This window comes from Buceros rhinoceros, unplaced genomic scaffold, assembly GCF_000710305.1.
Source record: "Buceros rhinoceros silvestris isolate BGI_N320 unplaced genomic scaffold, ASM71030v1 scaffold40181, whole genome shotgun sequence".
In the NCBI taxonomy this organism is placed as follows: Eukaryota; Metazoa; Chordata; class Aves; order Bucerotiformes; family Bucerotidae; genus Buceros; species Buceros rhinoceros.
The window spans coordinates 1-17554 of NW_010393210.1; the positions used below are offsets into that span (position 1 = coordinate 1).

Here is a 17554-nt window from a genome sequence, read left to right on the forward strand (position 1 = left end):
GGGGCCGTGCTGCGGACGGGGTGTGCGGGGTGCGGGGGCTGCCTGCTGCGACTCCCTCCCCCAGCTGTGGAGCCACGCTGGCTGTGCGCAGGTTCGTGAGAAAATGCTTCCAGCGAGTTGGGTTTGCCTGGAACGTCTTCTCAAGCCAGTACCGTGAGGTCAAGAAGTTTTCGTTTGTTTTGTTTTGTTGTTTTCAATCAAGCGCATACATTGACAGGACTATTGCAGTATCAGAGTAGGGCTTAACTTAGACATGACTGATCAGCTCTAAGGATGAGTGGAAATTGTGGTGCACTGCATACCGCAGGACAATGGAGAGCTGATAAAACAGGAGATGAATTTTTTTTTAAAGCCTATTTACGGATGTATTCTTAGTGTTAAACTGCTGATTCAAAACTTTCCTTTCTCTCTCTTGTCAGCTGAGGAAATTGAAGGTTTCGAATTGTAGCAGAAAACAGCCTTGTGTTCTGGTGCGTGCAGTGGCTGCTCGGGAAGAGTGGATGTGAACTAAGCATTTTAAAAGCTTAATACTGGAGGTGGTTTTTACTTTAAGTTATATAAAAAACTTTTCATATGCAAATTAATTTGTCTAATATGCCACATCTGTAAATTTTTTCATAGCCTAGACTGTCTCCTCTGTTCTTAACGTCAACAATCTTTTGTATGAAATAAATATTCCTGGTTACCTCTTAAGTACTTTGTAAAGCGTTTGTAAAATGTTTGGGACTCAGTGAAGTTAGTAGCAGATTAATATCTAACGTGATGAATACTATAGAGAGTAACGTCTCAAACCATGTGCTCTTCTCATCTTTCCCCCCATGCTCATCTAAAATGTGAGCCTCTTTGGCTAATCACAGTACTTGAATACAATTATCTTTTGGTCTTTTTAACTGTTTCATGATCACCATTGATTTGCATTCAGTCTTTTATGGCTGAAGAAGTAGATATAATCTTGCTAAATGACAAGTTAATGCGCTCAGGTAATTTACCTGAGTTGCAATTGATCCAGCTGGGTCTCCATTTCCAAGAGTGAATGATGCTAACACTAACTTGTAAAAAAAAATGCAGTCTGTCTTGAAAATTCCATTTCTTTCAAGGACTGGACAGCAGGCTGACAGCAGGGGAAAATACTAGCTACAGAAGTAGATAAGTTTTCCAGAAGAGTGAACCCTCACGGGAGGCTTTTGGTACTCTTCTAGATACAGAAGGACATGAGTCAGGAGGTCTTGCATATATGATGTTGTTGGTAAGTGAGAGAGGAGAATTTTTCAGTAAGTAATTCCATAATTCCAAAGGGACAGAAATTCCACTATTAAATAAATGTCCTGCCAGCCTACCTGCAAATTTAAGAGCTTGCCCGAACTTTTGCTTGGGTTCTGTAGAACTTGTGCAATATTACGAGGAAGGTCAGTATAATATGCGAGTACCTTTCACAGAAGGTAAACACCCCTGGAGTCCACCTTGTCAGTGCAGACTGATCTGATGCTACTGTATTCACGCTTGCATGTTTTCCAGCTGTCATGGACTTCTTTTCATTTCAGAAATGGAAAATCCTGAAGTGGCTGTGAGCAGCTGCAGTGCTGGAGATGAAGAAAATCTTTGCAGCTACAAACGACACCTGTCAGTATCACAGGAGGGGCTTTTGGAAGATCAGCTTAGAAGGAAGTTGAAATTCTTCTTCATGAACCCATGTGAGAAATTCTGGGCCCGGGGCAGGAAACCTTGGAAACTTGGGATTCAGCTACTCAAAATAGCCATGGTTACTATTCAGGTGAGTAACTGAGGAAGCAGGTTCTCTTCTTAGCCCATGGGCATTCAAATAAGGAGTGCAGGTGATAAATGCTATTCTTGTTGTGGTGCAGAGACAGGGAAAGGATAGACTGCAAAACTATCTTAGCTGCATGTGCGTAGCTTAGATCTCAGATGGCATGATTTTCTCTTAAAGCCGTTGACTGAAAGACAGGTTTCCTAAGAGCGGAGATGAAAGGAACCACGTTTAAGGGCTCTACTTGACTTTTTACTTTACTTTTTTTGTTTTCTTTCTCCTTTTCCCCCCCAGAGGATGGCATCCTTACACGTCTGTTCCCCCCAGTACATTCTTCACTCTGAGTGTGTTTGTGTTTGAGGGAAGGAACAGTTGCTTGTGTGTCCATATCACAGTGATAAGAACTGAAATTGGTAGCTTTTTCATAGTGTTTGCTTATGCCTTGTATATGGTATACAGACTCTTGTACTGAAAGAAAACCAGAAACTTTGCCCCACTCTTCCTCTCACCCAGCCTTGCACTGCAGATTTCATACAACACACTTATCTGCTGCATAAAACACAAATGTTTGTCTCAAAGTTATGTGGCTAAGGAGGAAGAAGGTCTTTCTTAAAATCTTCCTAATGTGTCAGATGATGATCCTTCAGAGTTGCCTGCACATGATTTGCATTTATGGTGGTGTCAGGGCTATGACAATACAAGTATGGAGAAGAATATTTTCCAATATTTCCAGTATTTTCCATTCCATCCCATGAATGATGGGATTAACTGCAGGAATAATAATTTTTTTGCTATACATCTGGAATGTGTTTGTATCCTTTACTGCTCTAGTTTGCAAGGTATCATCATCCCCTTATTGTCAAGTGCTCTATTTTGCAATTAAAAATAAAATCTGACGGTGGAAGAAGCTAAATAAGAAAGAAACTAGTGCTGATTTAGCCATCTCAGAGAAAACCTGCCAGCAGGTAATTCAATCTTAGCACTGTTGATTTGCTGGTGTACTCCAGGCACGCTGAACTTGCCCACAAAGCATTTTAGTATCTCTGTAACTGAGTTATCCTTATCAAAACCTACATATCCAGTTTGCATTGTGGCCATAAAACAAATCTCTAGACTACTGATTCAGACTTATCTCTGATGAATTTCTTCACAACGCTCCTGGCACTAGATTTGAAACAATAGTCATTAACTGTGAGCTTCCACAAACACCGCGTCACATTCTTCTAGAAACCTTTTCCAGCCTCAGTGGTAACTAGCAGCGCTTTATGCTAACTTTCCATGAACAGTTGCAATATTTTTTTTAACAGCTTCAGAGGTTATCCTGTTACAAGCACAGTTTTGATCGGTTGTTCTCAAAACACCTTTCATCCAAACCTGAGGGAGGGGTGTTTGTTTTTCTGAGTTGTCCTCAACTTGCTTTTACTCCACTGGAGTAAGGATTCAACGCGGGATCTGATTAAGTCTCGTCCTGCCTTTTTTGGCAGAGGTACGCTGATGTTCCCCAAGGCAAGTGTATTAATGTCAAGCTGAACTAACAAAGCACGTGTAACAGTATATGGGTAGCTTGAATTTGAGATGACACCCTTTTGTTTGTAAAAATGCGAGTCCTTGGCCAAGATGCTGGTAAAAATGTTAAAGCAATGTTCTTGAAACCCATCATTTCCTGAAGTGAAACTTTCTTTTGACCAGCTGTGAAATGCAGTAGCCTGCGTGGAGGTGCCGTGTCTAGCAGTGTGATGAAGGAGTGGCTGTTTGCAGGACAGGGTTCCCATGTTAATCCAGAAGCCAAACTTGTCTTTGGACATGAAATATGTCTTTTTCAGCTGGTGGTTTTTGGATTGAGCAATCAAATGGTGGTTGCCTTCAAAGAGGAAAACACTGTTGCATTCAAACATCTCTTCTTGAAAGGATACATGGACAGAATGGATGATACCTATGCTGTATACACACAAACAGATGTCTACGACCAGATATTCTTTGCAATAAACCAGGTAGGTTTGTCACTGCAATGTACGTAATACATATGCTCTTTACTTGTGCACCTTTTCTTCTTCCGCCTTCCCTGATGGCATCTGAAATTGAACTTCTGTGCCAGTTGCTTAAGACGAGAATATTGACTTGTTCAGGTTTTCTGTCATTGCCAGAGATTGTACTTGTGGCAACATCCCTAAAGCTAATCAATATTCTAATTCTGCAGGCCTTGGATTTGAGCCAGAGTTCTTTGCAAAGAAACAAATTAGGCTTTCTAGTAAGGATTGTAGAGAGAAGACAATAATAAGCAAAAAGGTATTTACATCCAAATCCTGCACTTACTTTTTTTGTCAAGAACAACAAACTATTCGAGGACTTGGCTGTAGTGTGGTGTAGGTTTACAAGTTCTTCATGTTACCTTTTAAATAAAAAAGATGGGTTATGGCATAGATCCAAACACTTCTGGGTTGGTTTTTTCAGAGACTTAACAGTTTTGGTGCTGTCTAAGTTGGCTTGTCTGTTTGTTCTGTTTGTTTAGTACTTACAGCTGCCCAACATCTCTGTTGGAAACCATGCTTATGAGAAGAGGGGAGCAGAAGAGACAGCTCTGGCTGTCTGTCAGCAGTTCTACAAGCGAGGAACCATCTGTCCTGGAAATGACACCTTTGATATAGACCCAGAGATTGTGACTGGTAATGAACCTAATCTGTTGTATCAGTTCTTTAGGACCCCACATTTATGATGAATTTTTATAAACATCCAGTATTGTAGAGTCCTATCAAATTATCTGTATTGAACTACTACCAGCCAAAACTGGCAAGAAATCTACTGTGTACCTAACCTCTTAGTCCTTACCTACAAGGTAACAGTGCTTTATGCCTGTAGCCACAAAACAAACGATGAGCTGTTTGCACTGATGACCATCTAATACAAGTATTTCGAGCTATGTTCAGGAGTCTTCTCTATGAATTCATGATTAATAACTTGGCTGGTTCAGGGAAGCTAATATATTTGTTAGCCAGCTTTCCACATGACTCCTCACTTGAGCGTGCTGTCTTGCCTGGTGTAGTCAACAGCTCTTCACATCCTCGGGAGCAGGAAGGGCAGATCACAGTTAAAGAACATGATAACGCATGAGATATTGTTATGAATACTTATCCATTGCAGACTGCTTGTACATTGAGCCAATGACACCGTTAGACAACACAACAGTGGGAAAGCACAATTTGAATTTCACTCTGGATTTCCACAGGTGAGGAGGAATTGGTGCCTCCTGCATTAGGGTATTTGTGCATTTTCCCCATGAAAAGCTAATACAAAGCTCTTTTGCAGACTGGTGACGGTGCAGCTCATGTTCAATCTGAAGGCAATCAATCTACAGACTGTTCGTCACCATGAGCTCCCTGACTGTTACGATTTCCCTCTGAGGGTATGCGGAAGCCGGCCACGTGTCTTTCTGTTCAAAACAAGAAACCCTTCTTGCTCTTTTCCCATGCACAGTCAATGCAGACGTTTTCTGAAGAGTGCTGGGCACCATTGACTGGTCCCCAGTGGTGTCTAGATTACTCTGTCATGGCTTAGTGTACCTTGTAAATAACTGCCAGTCGTGACTGTGGGAGGTTAAGCTTTGAGTTCTTGTAATGTGGTCCTGAAGCACCTGCTTGGCTTACAGCCTTTTGTGCTCTAATCTGTCTGAAAAGTCGTGAAAGTATAAACCTCTTTTCTTTAGAGAGATGCTTCTAGGAAAGGTTGTTTTCAGATCACAGAGGAATGAGGCTGCAGTTCAAAAGAAGTTCACCTAGTATGTAGTTGATCAAGCAATCTGTGGCGAATACATGGTTCGCCAGATTTGTCTTTCACTTTGATAGCATTTATTTGAATATGCTGGGGTTACCTTAAGCCTAAACACGTTTTGTAACTTCTCCCCTACGAGAATTATTCTGAATCATTACGCAAGCTTAAAAACACAATGTGCTGTATACGTAATGGCTTAACTTTAAAAAGATGTGCTCTCTTTTTTGTTGCTGTTGATACAGATAGTGTTTGATAATAAAGCACATAGTGGAAGAATTAAAATAAGTCTAAACAACGACATAGCGATCAAGGAATGTAAAGACTGGCATGTTTCTGGATCAAGTAAGTGACATAAATGTATTCAAATTTTCATGCTGAACTATTGCCACAGTAGCCCAGTGTTAACCTTTTCTTTTATGAGAAGATGAGGCACTAATGGCATACATGCTCTAGTGCATGTGCTAGAATTTTTCTTCGGCCTCTGATATGAAATTCTGAGAACCCAGACACACCAGTACTTTCCTTAGTTACTCAACTTTTGGAAAGTTTGGTACTTTCCAAACCATGCATGACTGATATGGTCAAACCAAAATATTTCCACACCATGCTGTGCATCCATCCACCTTTGGCTACTGAACTTGCACTACTCTTTGCTTAAGGTAGGGCTGTGAACTGTTCTTCTGCTCTAGGCAACAGAGCGACACATGATAGCGGTGGAAAGTTGAAACTGATTCACTCTTATTTCAGGACTTAGCACCAGGAAAGATAAGGAAGCACTGTTGCTAAGGCTCGCTAGAGTGGAATGGCAAGAAACACTTCTTACTGCTGTTTTAGTGTTGTTTAGCGTGTATTAGGGTGTAACTGAGCGGCGCAGCATGATTAAATAATCTGTCCTAAACAGTTCCTCACAAGATCACCCTTTGTTGGCAGCTATTGGCTCTGTTCAAAACATTGTCTGAGATCTTTTTTGATTAGAGAAAATTCTCTTTGAAAGTCAAAAGCATTCCAGGACTGTTTATTCCACTTTTCTTTTTTCTGAAGTGAGTAATAGGATGCATCGAGTCCATTTTTTTTCTATTTTGCCACTTTCCCCTTTGCTGAGCCACTAGTGAAAAAAGAGACTTTTTTTTATTAAAGATCCAGATTGGAATTAATGTTGGGGAACTTAATGAAATGCATCACAGAGTACAAAACAGAGTACGGCTTATGCACAACGCATGTTCCACTGAACACTCTTCCTCAACTAGCTTTGCTAGCTGCGTTGTTATAAATGCACACCAGATGGCACGCTACTGCTGACGGACTGCTGCTGCAGCCTACAGAGAGGTTTTGATAGCAGGCTTCTGTAATAATCCACATTGGATATCGATATAGATCACCTCTATAACAGTTTTCAAAAATAATCTCCTGGAGTACCCTGTGTTGTTTTCTGAAAGCCAAGGAAAAACGCAAAGGTAACGATTGCAATTGGACAATAACAAGTTGTTGCTGTTCTGGACTACACTGCCAAACCACCTTAAATTGCAACAGTACATGTGTGAGTGACTTTGGTATAAGCAAGAATAAGGTGGGTTGCTTCTGAGTAGAGCAGTTTGTGAAGTCGACTAGAACTTCATTATCCCATTTTGGAGAATTGCTGCATCTTTTTGCAAATGTAGCATTAATTTGTTTCTTTTTTTTTCCTTCAATCACTGTTTTAGCATTAAACCTCTAAGTTTTATACTGTCTCATCTAGTTTCAGCTACATGATAGGTATAAAACCCAAAACCATGTCTAGTGGTACATTTGGTGCAAAATTTTACCTTCATTGATCAATAGTGTGGATCTTAGTAACATAAGAGATGGAGAAGTCATGTCTAGCTCAACGTTGGACTTGGCTAGTGAGCAGCAGTGCAAATTAGCTGCACTGCTCTAGGACAGAAAACCTATCCGATAGTCAGATACTGCCTGGAAGAGAAGATATTGTACTGTAGTGGGCTTGTTTTGTTGGTTTTGGTTGTTTTGAGGGGGGTTTTTTTAAGTTCTGACACTCCAAAGGCCATTCCAGTGCTTGTAAAATGCACAACTCCCACCTCTAATTCTGCAGGTCTGTAAGAAGTGTTTATGCTCTGGTGTATTTTTGATGTGGTATCAACCTTCCTAAGTTAACTGAAGTAGTATCAGTAGTGCAGATGCACTTGTGTCTCTCATGAAAATATGACATAAACTTTTGTGGGAAAAATGCTAAGATTTTTCTTAACTCAGTTTTATAAACAATTAACATCAAAACTTGATTATTACTTCAATAGTCAGGATGGTCAACACGATGAAATGCATCTGATTATAAATATGCACATTTTTGTTCTTGCAGTCCAGAAGAACACTCATTATATGATGATCTTCGATGCTTTTGTTGTATTGACTTGTCTGACCTCATTGATCCTTTGCACACGATCAGTGGTTAAAGGAATTCAGCTCCAGAGGGTGGGTATAACTCTTTCCTTGGAAAGTCTTCATGTCTTGTTTAAAATCTGATTAACTTTTTTCTTTCGTCCTTTCCCCTAGGAATTTGTAAGCTTTTTCCTGTATTATTATAAGAAAGAAGTATCTTTCAGTGATCAAATGGAATTTGTCAACGGATGGTACATCCTGATTATGGTTAGTGATGTCTTAACTATTGTTGGATCAACTCTGAAGATGGAGATACAAGCCAAGGTAAGTTTTTACACTGTCAGGTGGAAGCGAACCTGATTTTTTCTGTCCCCGCTAGTTTTAAACCTCTCAGAGGACTTTAGGCTAGCTATATATGATTCTGAGAGGCATGAAATTTAAAAAATCTGTCCTTTGGATTTCTAACTGAGATGTGTTGTTTCCAGTTGTGAGATTTTAAAAACTCCAAACATCACTAGATATTATAGTTCTAATTATCTTTGCTCCTTTGTGACTCCAAGAAATAAAACAAACTTCACCTCTGAAAGTTTGACTGTTGACTTCCTCTCTTCCCCATTTAGGACCACTTACATTTCCTTATTTCATGTTTGGTTTTGGGGTTTTTTTTTTTAGATTTAGCATTTAACTTTCGGTTCCCCATTTAACAAGTGTTTAACTAGCACAAACACTCTCTCCTTAAACATGACTTCGCTGCTTTCCCAGCTTCTGGTTTCCAGCACATACATAACTGTCAGCTACAGGCAGGTTCTAGGCCTTTAATTTCAAAAATAAGCCTGATAAAGGGGAAAAAAAAAAGTTTAAAAACCATATTATGTGCAGCCAGACTTAGGGAAGAAAAATTATCACCATATGCTATCCTGAAGCACTCTAATATTCAGATAATGTTGTTCTTCACCAAATCTGTAACAGACTTTGAAGTGTGACATTGCAACACAACAGACTTTGGACAGTAGTGATGAAAGGATGGGTCTGAAATCCATCTGGTGACAGCTTGAAGCCCTGTACATATTGCCTTACCGTACCTTAGTATAAATGCAATTCTTAGGAGTACAAAAAGCTGTAAGGAAGTTGGCTAAGAGAAGAGAGAACTCAATCCTGCTTTGGGAGAAGTGAAGACAAGAACAAGTCGAGTAAGATCTTGCATTTGGGATTCCAGTATCTTATATATATAAATACATCTATTTATATATATATCTTTTCTAAGAGTGTTTCACTAAAGCTTTTCCTTACAGGTACATTCCACTTCATTTTGCATGCCTTGTGGACCGTAATAACAAGATCTTGTTCCATGTTACTGTGTGAAAGTTAACGTCTGAATTACAAGTTCACATTAAAGCAGACTAAATTTGTGTTTTGTCAGGATGTAAATGAATTATGCTAACATAAAAGATTAGCCAACCCTTAGAGGAATAAAACCAGAAAATAGTAACAACTTCTTATTCAGGAAGTGATCCATTTCAGAGTAGAGCTGCAGTTCAGGGAACAGGGTATATGCTAACTTAGACGAAAATGGGCCAGTATGTATAGGTGGAAAAAAAGCAGTGAAATACTGATAAAATATAAATGAAATTCCAGTTAGAATTAATTAGAAGCTAATTAGTCTTTTCCTTGATAACTTTCTACACCTCACAGTTCTCAGCTACATAACAAGATCCTCCTTCTTATTTATCCAAGCTCTCTGCTGACAAATGACACTGTTTTTTAAAACCCTTTTTGCCTGCATGCTGGGAGAACCTTCTTTGCTCTGTGGTTCCAAAGTCATGTCTACACTCTCTGTCAGGGTGCAGTGGAGAGATCCCAAGCTGCTCTGGGGAAGCTGTCAATGCAGATTCCAGAAGCAGTTGCCGCAGGTCTGGAGGCAGCATATAAATGTTTGCAGTGCCACTCCGCAGGCTTGGTGAGCCAAGTACAGAGGGGGTGTCTCTGCACCTGCAGTGCAGCTGCACTCTTGGCCTTGCAAATGAAGCTACTCCTGTCAGAACCTGTTTTACGAACAGCCGTATGTATGTAAAGGCACGTGAAAGGAGTTATATCTGAAAGTGCCCTTTCAAATAGTGCTCTTCGGTGGGACTCCTGCTCTCTAATGCGTATTGTCCCAAACTAGTTTTTAATGTGAGAGATTGCCAATGAAAACAATGTTTCTTAACAGGTCTTTGAGGTAATGAGAGTTGCAATTTATTTATTTTCTTTCTTTTTTATTTTCTTTTTTTTAGAGTCTGACAAGTTACGATGTCTGTAGCATACTCCTGGGAACATCCACTATGCTTGTGTGGCTTGGAGTGATTCGCTACCTAGGTTTCTTTCAGAAGTATAATGTAAGGATCTCCTGGGATCTTCGTGCTGTTGGTATTTATTAAACCATATTTATGGTTTGTTGCTATAGGAGAATTGGAAGAAATGCCTGGTTGAATTCTAACTGTTTGCATTGCTTTGTGCAGCTTCTCATCCTCACGCTGCGAGCAGCATTACCCAATGTAATGAGATTCTGCTGTTGTGCTGCTATGATCTACCTGGGCTATTGTTTCTGTGGATGGATTGTACTGGGACCATACCATGTGAAGGTAATATATTTAACATGAACAGAATGGATTCCAAACAAATGAGAGATTACTACTGCTGTATTCTGAGTTTCCATGTCAAGGCTTCCCTTAATCTAAAAAAAAAAAAAAAAAAAAAAAAGCTGAAAGAAGTCTAGCAGCTCTGTAACAAGCATATGCATACACTAAGCTTTTTCAATGAAATTTTAGACACATTTTTGGCACTAGAGGACAGACCGCTGCATCTTCAACATGATGCTGCTCTGCTTGGAGTATGACTTCTGTGACTCAATCAGACTTTCCTTAAGTTGTGAAAGCTTTGAGTCAGGAGTGGAAGCTGTCATGACTCCCCATCACATGTTAGGCATTTTGAGAAATAATTTTCATCTTGCAGAACACTGGTGTCAGACTAGAGCTTTGGAGACTTATCCTTATCCCTTATAAAAGTGAAATTGGCTTATCTAATTGACTGTGTATGTTTACAGGAGGTGACAATCTTTACTCATTCCTCAAACATTTTACTGTTTTCACATTGTCATAACCTAGAGATCCAAGGCAGCCAGTCATCAGTTGTGTATCTTCGTGTTATGTGTAGTCTTTGGATCCAAATAAAGCAGCGGCAGATACCCTTGTCCTCTTCCCTCCTCTGTAGTTCCGCTCTCTGAACACGGTTTCTGAATGCCTTTTCTCGTTGATCAATGGAGACGACATGTTTGCCACCTTTGCAAAAATGCAGCAGAAAAGTTACTTGGTTTGGTTATTCAGTAGGATCTACCTTTACTCCTTCATCAGTCTGTTCATCTATATGGTGCTCAGTCTCTTCATTGCGCTCATTACAGATACCTATGAAACTGTCAAGGTAAGCAGGGACTCTTCGTTTGGAATAAAAATGCAAGATTGCTGCTATCGAGGCTCTCATCTCCCTCGATATTTTGACTTGTAGTGCATGCCAATTTAAAGAATAAATATGATGGCTACTTTTGAGCATGTAGAGTGATGTCAAGAGGTTTTAATCCCTCCCTACTTCAGTTTTCTTACAAGCCGGATTTCCTGCTCCAATGGAATCTAAGTATCTACTAAAAAGCAGGAACTTCATGTTCAGTTCTGTGAATCTTCTCATTTTGGGCCTGAGCAATGTCTGGGGAGGATTTTGGTTATTGTATGTTTTAGCCTTGTGAAAGGTTTAACGAATTATCAATTTTTAGCACTACCAGCAAGATGGCTTTCCAGAGACAGAACTTCAGAGATTTATATCACAGTGCAAAGACTTACCAAACTCTGGCAGGTACAGGTTAGAGGAGGAGGAGAGTTCTGCATCACTCTTCTGTTGTTTTAACGGTATGTACCTATATTAAAATTATACATTAAGGTATATGCAAAAGCAACACACCACAGGAAGTCCCTGGTATACTGTTTATAAAGACTACTTAAGTTTTTGTGAGTGGAGGGGGAAAAAACCCCACAAAAATCCCAAACTATTTCTACTGCTATAGAGTGGAGCACTTCAGTGAAATGCTTGCGGCCAACAAACTCCTTAGGAGAGGGGAGAGAGCTTTTAAATTAAGAATCACTTAACATGTGAAAAATAGTACAGAAGGTTAGATAATATATACAGTAATTTGAGAGACCCATACATACAATTTGCAAGCATTAACATTTTCTGTACTCGGTGCAATAGGCAGGACTTGCTGAACTCATGCAGCTGCTTCTTACCCACCTCTTAATGATACCTTGTGTAGTAAGGTGCCGGAAACTTAGGAGGAAAAAGCAGCTTGCCGAGGTTTTAAGGCAGCATGCAGTTTAAGATACTACTGCAGCACTTGAAAAAGCATTGCCTAACTTCCACTATGGAGAACTTAATCCTTCAGTTATTTGAAGTTTTGTTTCTTCAGGAGAAGTGATTGCAGGATACGTGGTTTATATTTAACCTGGCTGGCAGCAACTCTGAGTCCTGCTTGCTGAAGCATTCCTTGGTGGGGAAGCCTTAAAGTATTTGCAGCTTGATTAAAAAGATCAAAGGCATTTGCAGCTCCTTGGGCTTTTCTGTTGTGCTATATTGTTATATGCCAGATAGAATGTATTTCTGAGGGGGAGGAGATGGGGACATATTTCAAAGCACAGGGACAACAGAGCCTGCAGTGACAGTCCAGAGTGGAGAGCTGCTGTTCTGACCAAGTGCCTCATTGGAGATGAAAATGTGGGATGAAGCAGAGCAGGGCATCTTGCTCCTGGGTAAAGGGCACAGACATGTTAATATTTCCTTTTCGGCACACACCTCTCAGTTTGGCCAGGCAAGAAACCCAGTGAAGAAGAATGTGAGGAAGCACAGGGTGGGGATGTCATACTTCTCCTGCTAAGTGTCAGGTGGGGATCAGGACTCTAGAAGAGCATTTGAAAGGAAAACTTGGTTACTCTTAAGCAACTTGTTCTTCAGGAGTATTGGGCAGCCAGCATCACCCTGGACTCAAAACAGAGCTGGGGGCATTTAAGTACCTTGTTTCAGCGCCTTGTTTCCTAAACAGATATCCTTCTCTTTAGTGATTTTATGCTGGAGCCAGATGTCTTGATCCACGTGCATGCCTCATGGTAGTGTTACAAACTAGGTTTTTTTATCTGAAATAGTGTGCTTCTTTCTCTGGAAGCTAGACCTGGGGATGACTTTGCAGTTGGCTGTAAATACTGAACATTGCTGCATTAGCTCTGTATTGTGGCCCTGTTTCTAAGTTTCACTTAGAAACAAATGCAGGAATAAGTAAGTATTTTGAGCAGGGAGTTGTGCTATCAGTTCTATAGCCTCTGCTCCTTAAATAGTCGTATGGTCCTACAGGACTACAAGGCTTCTCTTAATTCTTTCACATATTCAAAACGTTTTATGCTGATAAGAAACTGCTATGAACCACCATATGTAAAATTAGTAGTTATTAGTTCAGGTGCATTTTTAAGGCTCCCTGTACAATGAAAATACTATTTTGATGCATGCACCTGACGACTTTTTCTCCCTCTGCTGTACAGGGTGCAATGAACATATTTAATGGATTGCGTGAGTGTATCCTGGAGGCTTTAAAGCAGCACACGTTGCAAGAACTGGACAGTGGAGCTGCTGGAAAGCTTTGTACCTAAAGCCTGAATGTAGAAAACCAGTGTAAGCCTGTGGCGAATCTTAAGACAAGCACACAGTCTTTCTGATTAGGCACTCTCACTGCTAGTTCAGGGGTTTGAGGGGTTTGGGTATTTACTAGCTTTGTTCTATTTTCTTTCCTTAAGTTAAATTGTGCTAGAATGCAAAGGGCATTAAAAAGCTGTGTTCAGAGACTTGGCTAGACTGTGCAAGTAGACTAGAAATGCAGAAACTTTCAGCTACAACTAGAAACAATGCTGGACATCTGCAGCTTTGAACACCCTCCTAGCCCTCAGTACTGCAGGCATTATCTACCTGGGGCTGACTCATCACTGGATGAACGAAAGCTCACTCTAGAGCCCTCAGCACTTTTTGTTTATCTGCAGTGTAGTAAAAGTAAACTATGAAATTTGGTGTAATTTGTTTCTGGAGGCATTACAATGAATTGATGCACAAGCCATTCAAATATAGCTGAGATCACAAATGAAATATTTCTATCAACGTAAGTACCCCTTACATTGATGGAAGTGGCAGTCTCTTCTCAGAGAGGCCAGGGGTATGCTGGGCCAGAATTGAAGTTTGGGGGGCGAGCTGAGTGGAGAAATGGAGATGTTCTCCTGTATCCAGCACTGGGTAGGATCAGTTACAGTCTTCGGCTTTGCAGTGTGCTGACCTTACATTCTTAAAGGGAAAGGCAGACAAAAGCACCTTCAAAATATCTATTTTTTTATTTGAAATCTTTCTCTGGTACACAAGTCTGTAAACCTGAAGTCTAAACTAAGTTGAATACACAGAAGATATGTCTCTGAGAGTCATATATCTCTATGCTTTAAAAGCTGGATGTTTCCTACCAACCTAATGACCTGGTACTGTCAGTGGCTGGCTGAAACATGAGATCTTATAAAAGTTCAGTTTTGACAACTTAGTTTATATACTTTGTTGATTGTGATACCATTTAATGGATGCCTTATTTTCTATAGTCTAGTCACTCCGGGAGCACAATAGAAAACCAAAGGAAGGCGTATTTTAGATAACTTGCATTTGTGAGCAACATTCCTGTAGCTGTGTGTGACAATGTATAGTGCTGTGCACAAAGGTGGAGGACGCTGAACATGTTCTGTCTGAATGTTTACACATTGTAAATGCGCTACAATAAACACTTGCAGCTGCAGTAAGTATTGGGTGTGTCCACATTCATTTTAAGATTAATATGTTGCCGGGTAATATAGGAGCTTTTTTTTTAAATAGCAATGTGCAATTTCTGGCATAAAACTGTGTGGAGAGTGAAATTGTCAATTTCTGTAGTCAAGAACATTTCCCGTGACTCTGGTGAGGACCTCTTCCCAGCTGAACCTGTTTAATAGCATTTCAGAGTTTTGCGTAAAAACAAATAAGCAAATATTAAACCTTACACTACATGAAATTCAAATTTAGCAAAGTCCAACCAAATGCAAGGTGTAAGCATAACAGATTATTCACAGAATCTGAAAGTTTCCTGTAGTAATGTCCTTGTCTTACCACACTCACCTAAGGTCAAAGACTTTTGAAGCTTTTAAAGGAGATTCAAGACAGTCTTACTTCGAAAAGCAAATATTAAATGATCGTGTTTTCTCTTAACACATTAAACTCCTTATGGATCTTCGACAACACACCGTCTATAATGTGCACATCACTGTTCTATGAAATAGTTGTGCAAGGAATTCTGAGAAGGATGGCAAGCACTTCAATATCACTGAAATGCAGAAGGCTGACTGCTTAGCAAGGCTTTTTCATACAAAGTTAAGAGAAAGCTAAGATTAATAATTTGCTCAAAATGCAGGTGCATTTTGTAAACAGCTTTGGAATACTTTGTTTGCCAATACAGTTAGAAGGCAAGTAGTAGTGCAATATAATTAGAAATGGGGCAGAGCATATGCTTCCTCACTATTAACTTAGGAGATGATTGGCAACACATTTCGACAAAGTTTGACAGAGATCCAAGATACCAATTTCTTACAAAATTCTATAGAAGCAGGGAGAAATCATGTTAATAGAAGCCTGCATTGTGAGCATAAGGCATGGAAAGCTACAGCGGGCAAGCCCATTGTGTATAGATTCTTTCGATTCCTCACAGAAATCTTACACTGAAGACTGGTTTCTGCTGCCTGAATGGCAGACTTCACTCTGAAGCTTGTTTTGCAGTGAAATCCCTTTTACAGTCTTGTAAAAGTCATGACCTGTGCTTGTGCTACAGCTCAAAATTTAATCAACTGCGATGCAGAAATGCAGTGGAAAACCGAGCTCTGTTAGTTCTGCTGGACTACACAGCTTTTAATGCAGCGCTGCTGGCAGTTGTGTGGGTTTGGGGAGGAGAGAGCTAATGAAAGGCAATTTGCCTTCAAACAGTAATGAGCAGGGTCATAGTGTGAAGCCAGAGAGGAGGGCTATCTAAAAGTGGAGAAGGATGTGTTAAGCAAAGGATATGATGGAGTGGGAGAAAAAGAAGGGACAATTCCTTATGAAGTTAGCAGAGCAGCATTTCTGTCCATGGAGGAAAGAGGAACAATACCCTGAAAGGTAACTGGCTTACACCCGCTCAAAACATCCGGTTCTGACTGGAAAAATAAATGCTGCTTCTGTTACATATCTGATATATATTTATATTTTGCTTTTTAAGAAAATCAGACACTCAGACATGTATTGTTTGCCTTGGTAGTGCTGCTGACAATCTAAGTGCTGTCTGGATTTCTGACCTGCTTGATCCCTGGTGTTCAGGAGCTCGAGTATTTCAGTCACCTGAGAAAGAATCCAGTCAGTGCTGTGGTTCTAGCCTACTGGCTGCATTTGAGACAAAGCGCAGCTCTGCCAGATCTGTAGCTGCTGCTGTTGTGTATGTGGTGGGGCTTTTTTATTTATCTTACTTTGTGTCAACGGATGATGTGCTGGACACAGTCTTGCAGAGCCAAGAAGTGTGACCATGATCTTATTCTAAAAAACCCCTTGTGACTTCCACAGTTTCAGTGATCTCAACATCAGCAATGCTAGGAACACATCTAAAGCTGCATGCTGGAGACGTCGGTATCTTTATGCTGATACAATCAAACAGGCACACATAGAACTGTAAAATGCAGGTGGGGAGAGCAAAGAAGCAGATAAAGCATCAGATAAAGTCATTATGCTTAGAAATGCCATCCGAAGGAAAACAGGGCTTTCAGTGCTGTCCAAGAAGGTGCGGAGGGGTAAGAGAGTTTCTTTGTTCTGACTCTCACTGGGCTCTGGAAAGAGTTGCCTGAAAAATTCTGATAGTATTTCCTCAATAAAATAAGTTGCAGGGCACTAAAACTTGGTTAACAGCTGTTTTTGTATCGAGGCTCATTTCAGTGCCAGTGTTTTGTATGTGCCCTGGTACTGAGAACTTCTCGTTTTCAGCAGAGCTCAGATCTCTTAACAGAATGAAATTACACTGAGGGGATGAGAGAGGTGAGGGCCATGCTTGTTTTTAAATAGCAGTTTCCATGTCGGATAGAAGCATATTCTTAAGTAAACAGTATGCATGCAAAAGAGGAGGAAATCAAATGCAGATATGTTCATACCTTTCCAATAATAATAATAATAATAAATGTGTAAAGGTGTAATTTATCTCTGACGGGGGGAAAAACATGCTGCTGTGAACCACCAAACCTGTTACTGCACCCATCGGGGCATCTTCCTCCCTGAGGCAGTAGCTAATACCACATGCTTCAGAGGGCACCTTAAGAAAACTTTCATGCGTGACCTGATACAATGCTTTTGCAGCTAATTTTGAGTAACTGCACATAGATGTTTGTCTGGGTTTTTGTTCCCTCTTCTCCCTTAAACACTGTGACTGTAACCAAACAGCACCATCTGAGAGCATGATGCAAAACTTCTACACTACCCATCCCCGCCGTGCGGGCAGGTAGAGAGCTCACAGCTGCTTGT

At 40.3% G+C, this 17554-nt stretch overlaps 1 protein-coding gene across 1 annotated transcript; it reads left to right on the forward strand.

The window, feature by feature from the left end:
• The first annotated feature begins 1543 nt into the window (after positions 1–1543).
• On the forward strand, positions 1544–13542 carry MCOLN3 (mucolipin 3). Its single transcript, XM_010144774.1, has 13 exons — positions 1544–1771; positions 3589–3756; positions 4275–4428; positions 4904–4988; positions 5069–5165; positions 5773–5872; positions 7881–7993; positions 8075–8224; positions 10174–10275; positions 10399–10521; positions 11150–11356; positions 11703–11835; positions 13510–13542. Exons 1-13 carry the CDS (start codon positions 1544–1546, stop codon positions 13527–13529), a joined length of 1680 nt encoding a protein of 559 aa, XP_010143076.1. The 3' UTR covers positions 13530–13542.
• Positions 13543–17554: the final 4012 nt, after the last annotated feature.

Bases quoted from the DNA above. Each gene is read 5' to 3' on its own strand.
- MCOLN3 (XM_010144774.1), top strand. From the start codon at position 1,544: ATGGAAAATCCTGAAGTGGCTGTGAGCAGCTGCAGTGCTGGAGATGAA. The intron at 1,772-3,588 runs GTGAGTAACTGA...TGTCTTTTTCAG, and splicing joins TAGCCATGGTTACTATTCAG to CTGGTGGTTTTTGGATTGAG. The intron at 10,522-11,149 runs GTAATATATTTA...CCTCCTCTGTAG, and splicing joins TGGGACCATACCATGTGAAG to TTCCGCTCTCTGAACACGGT.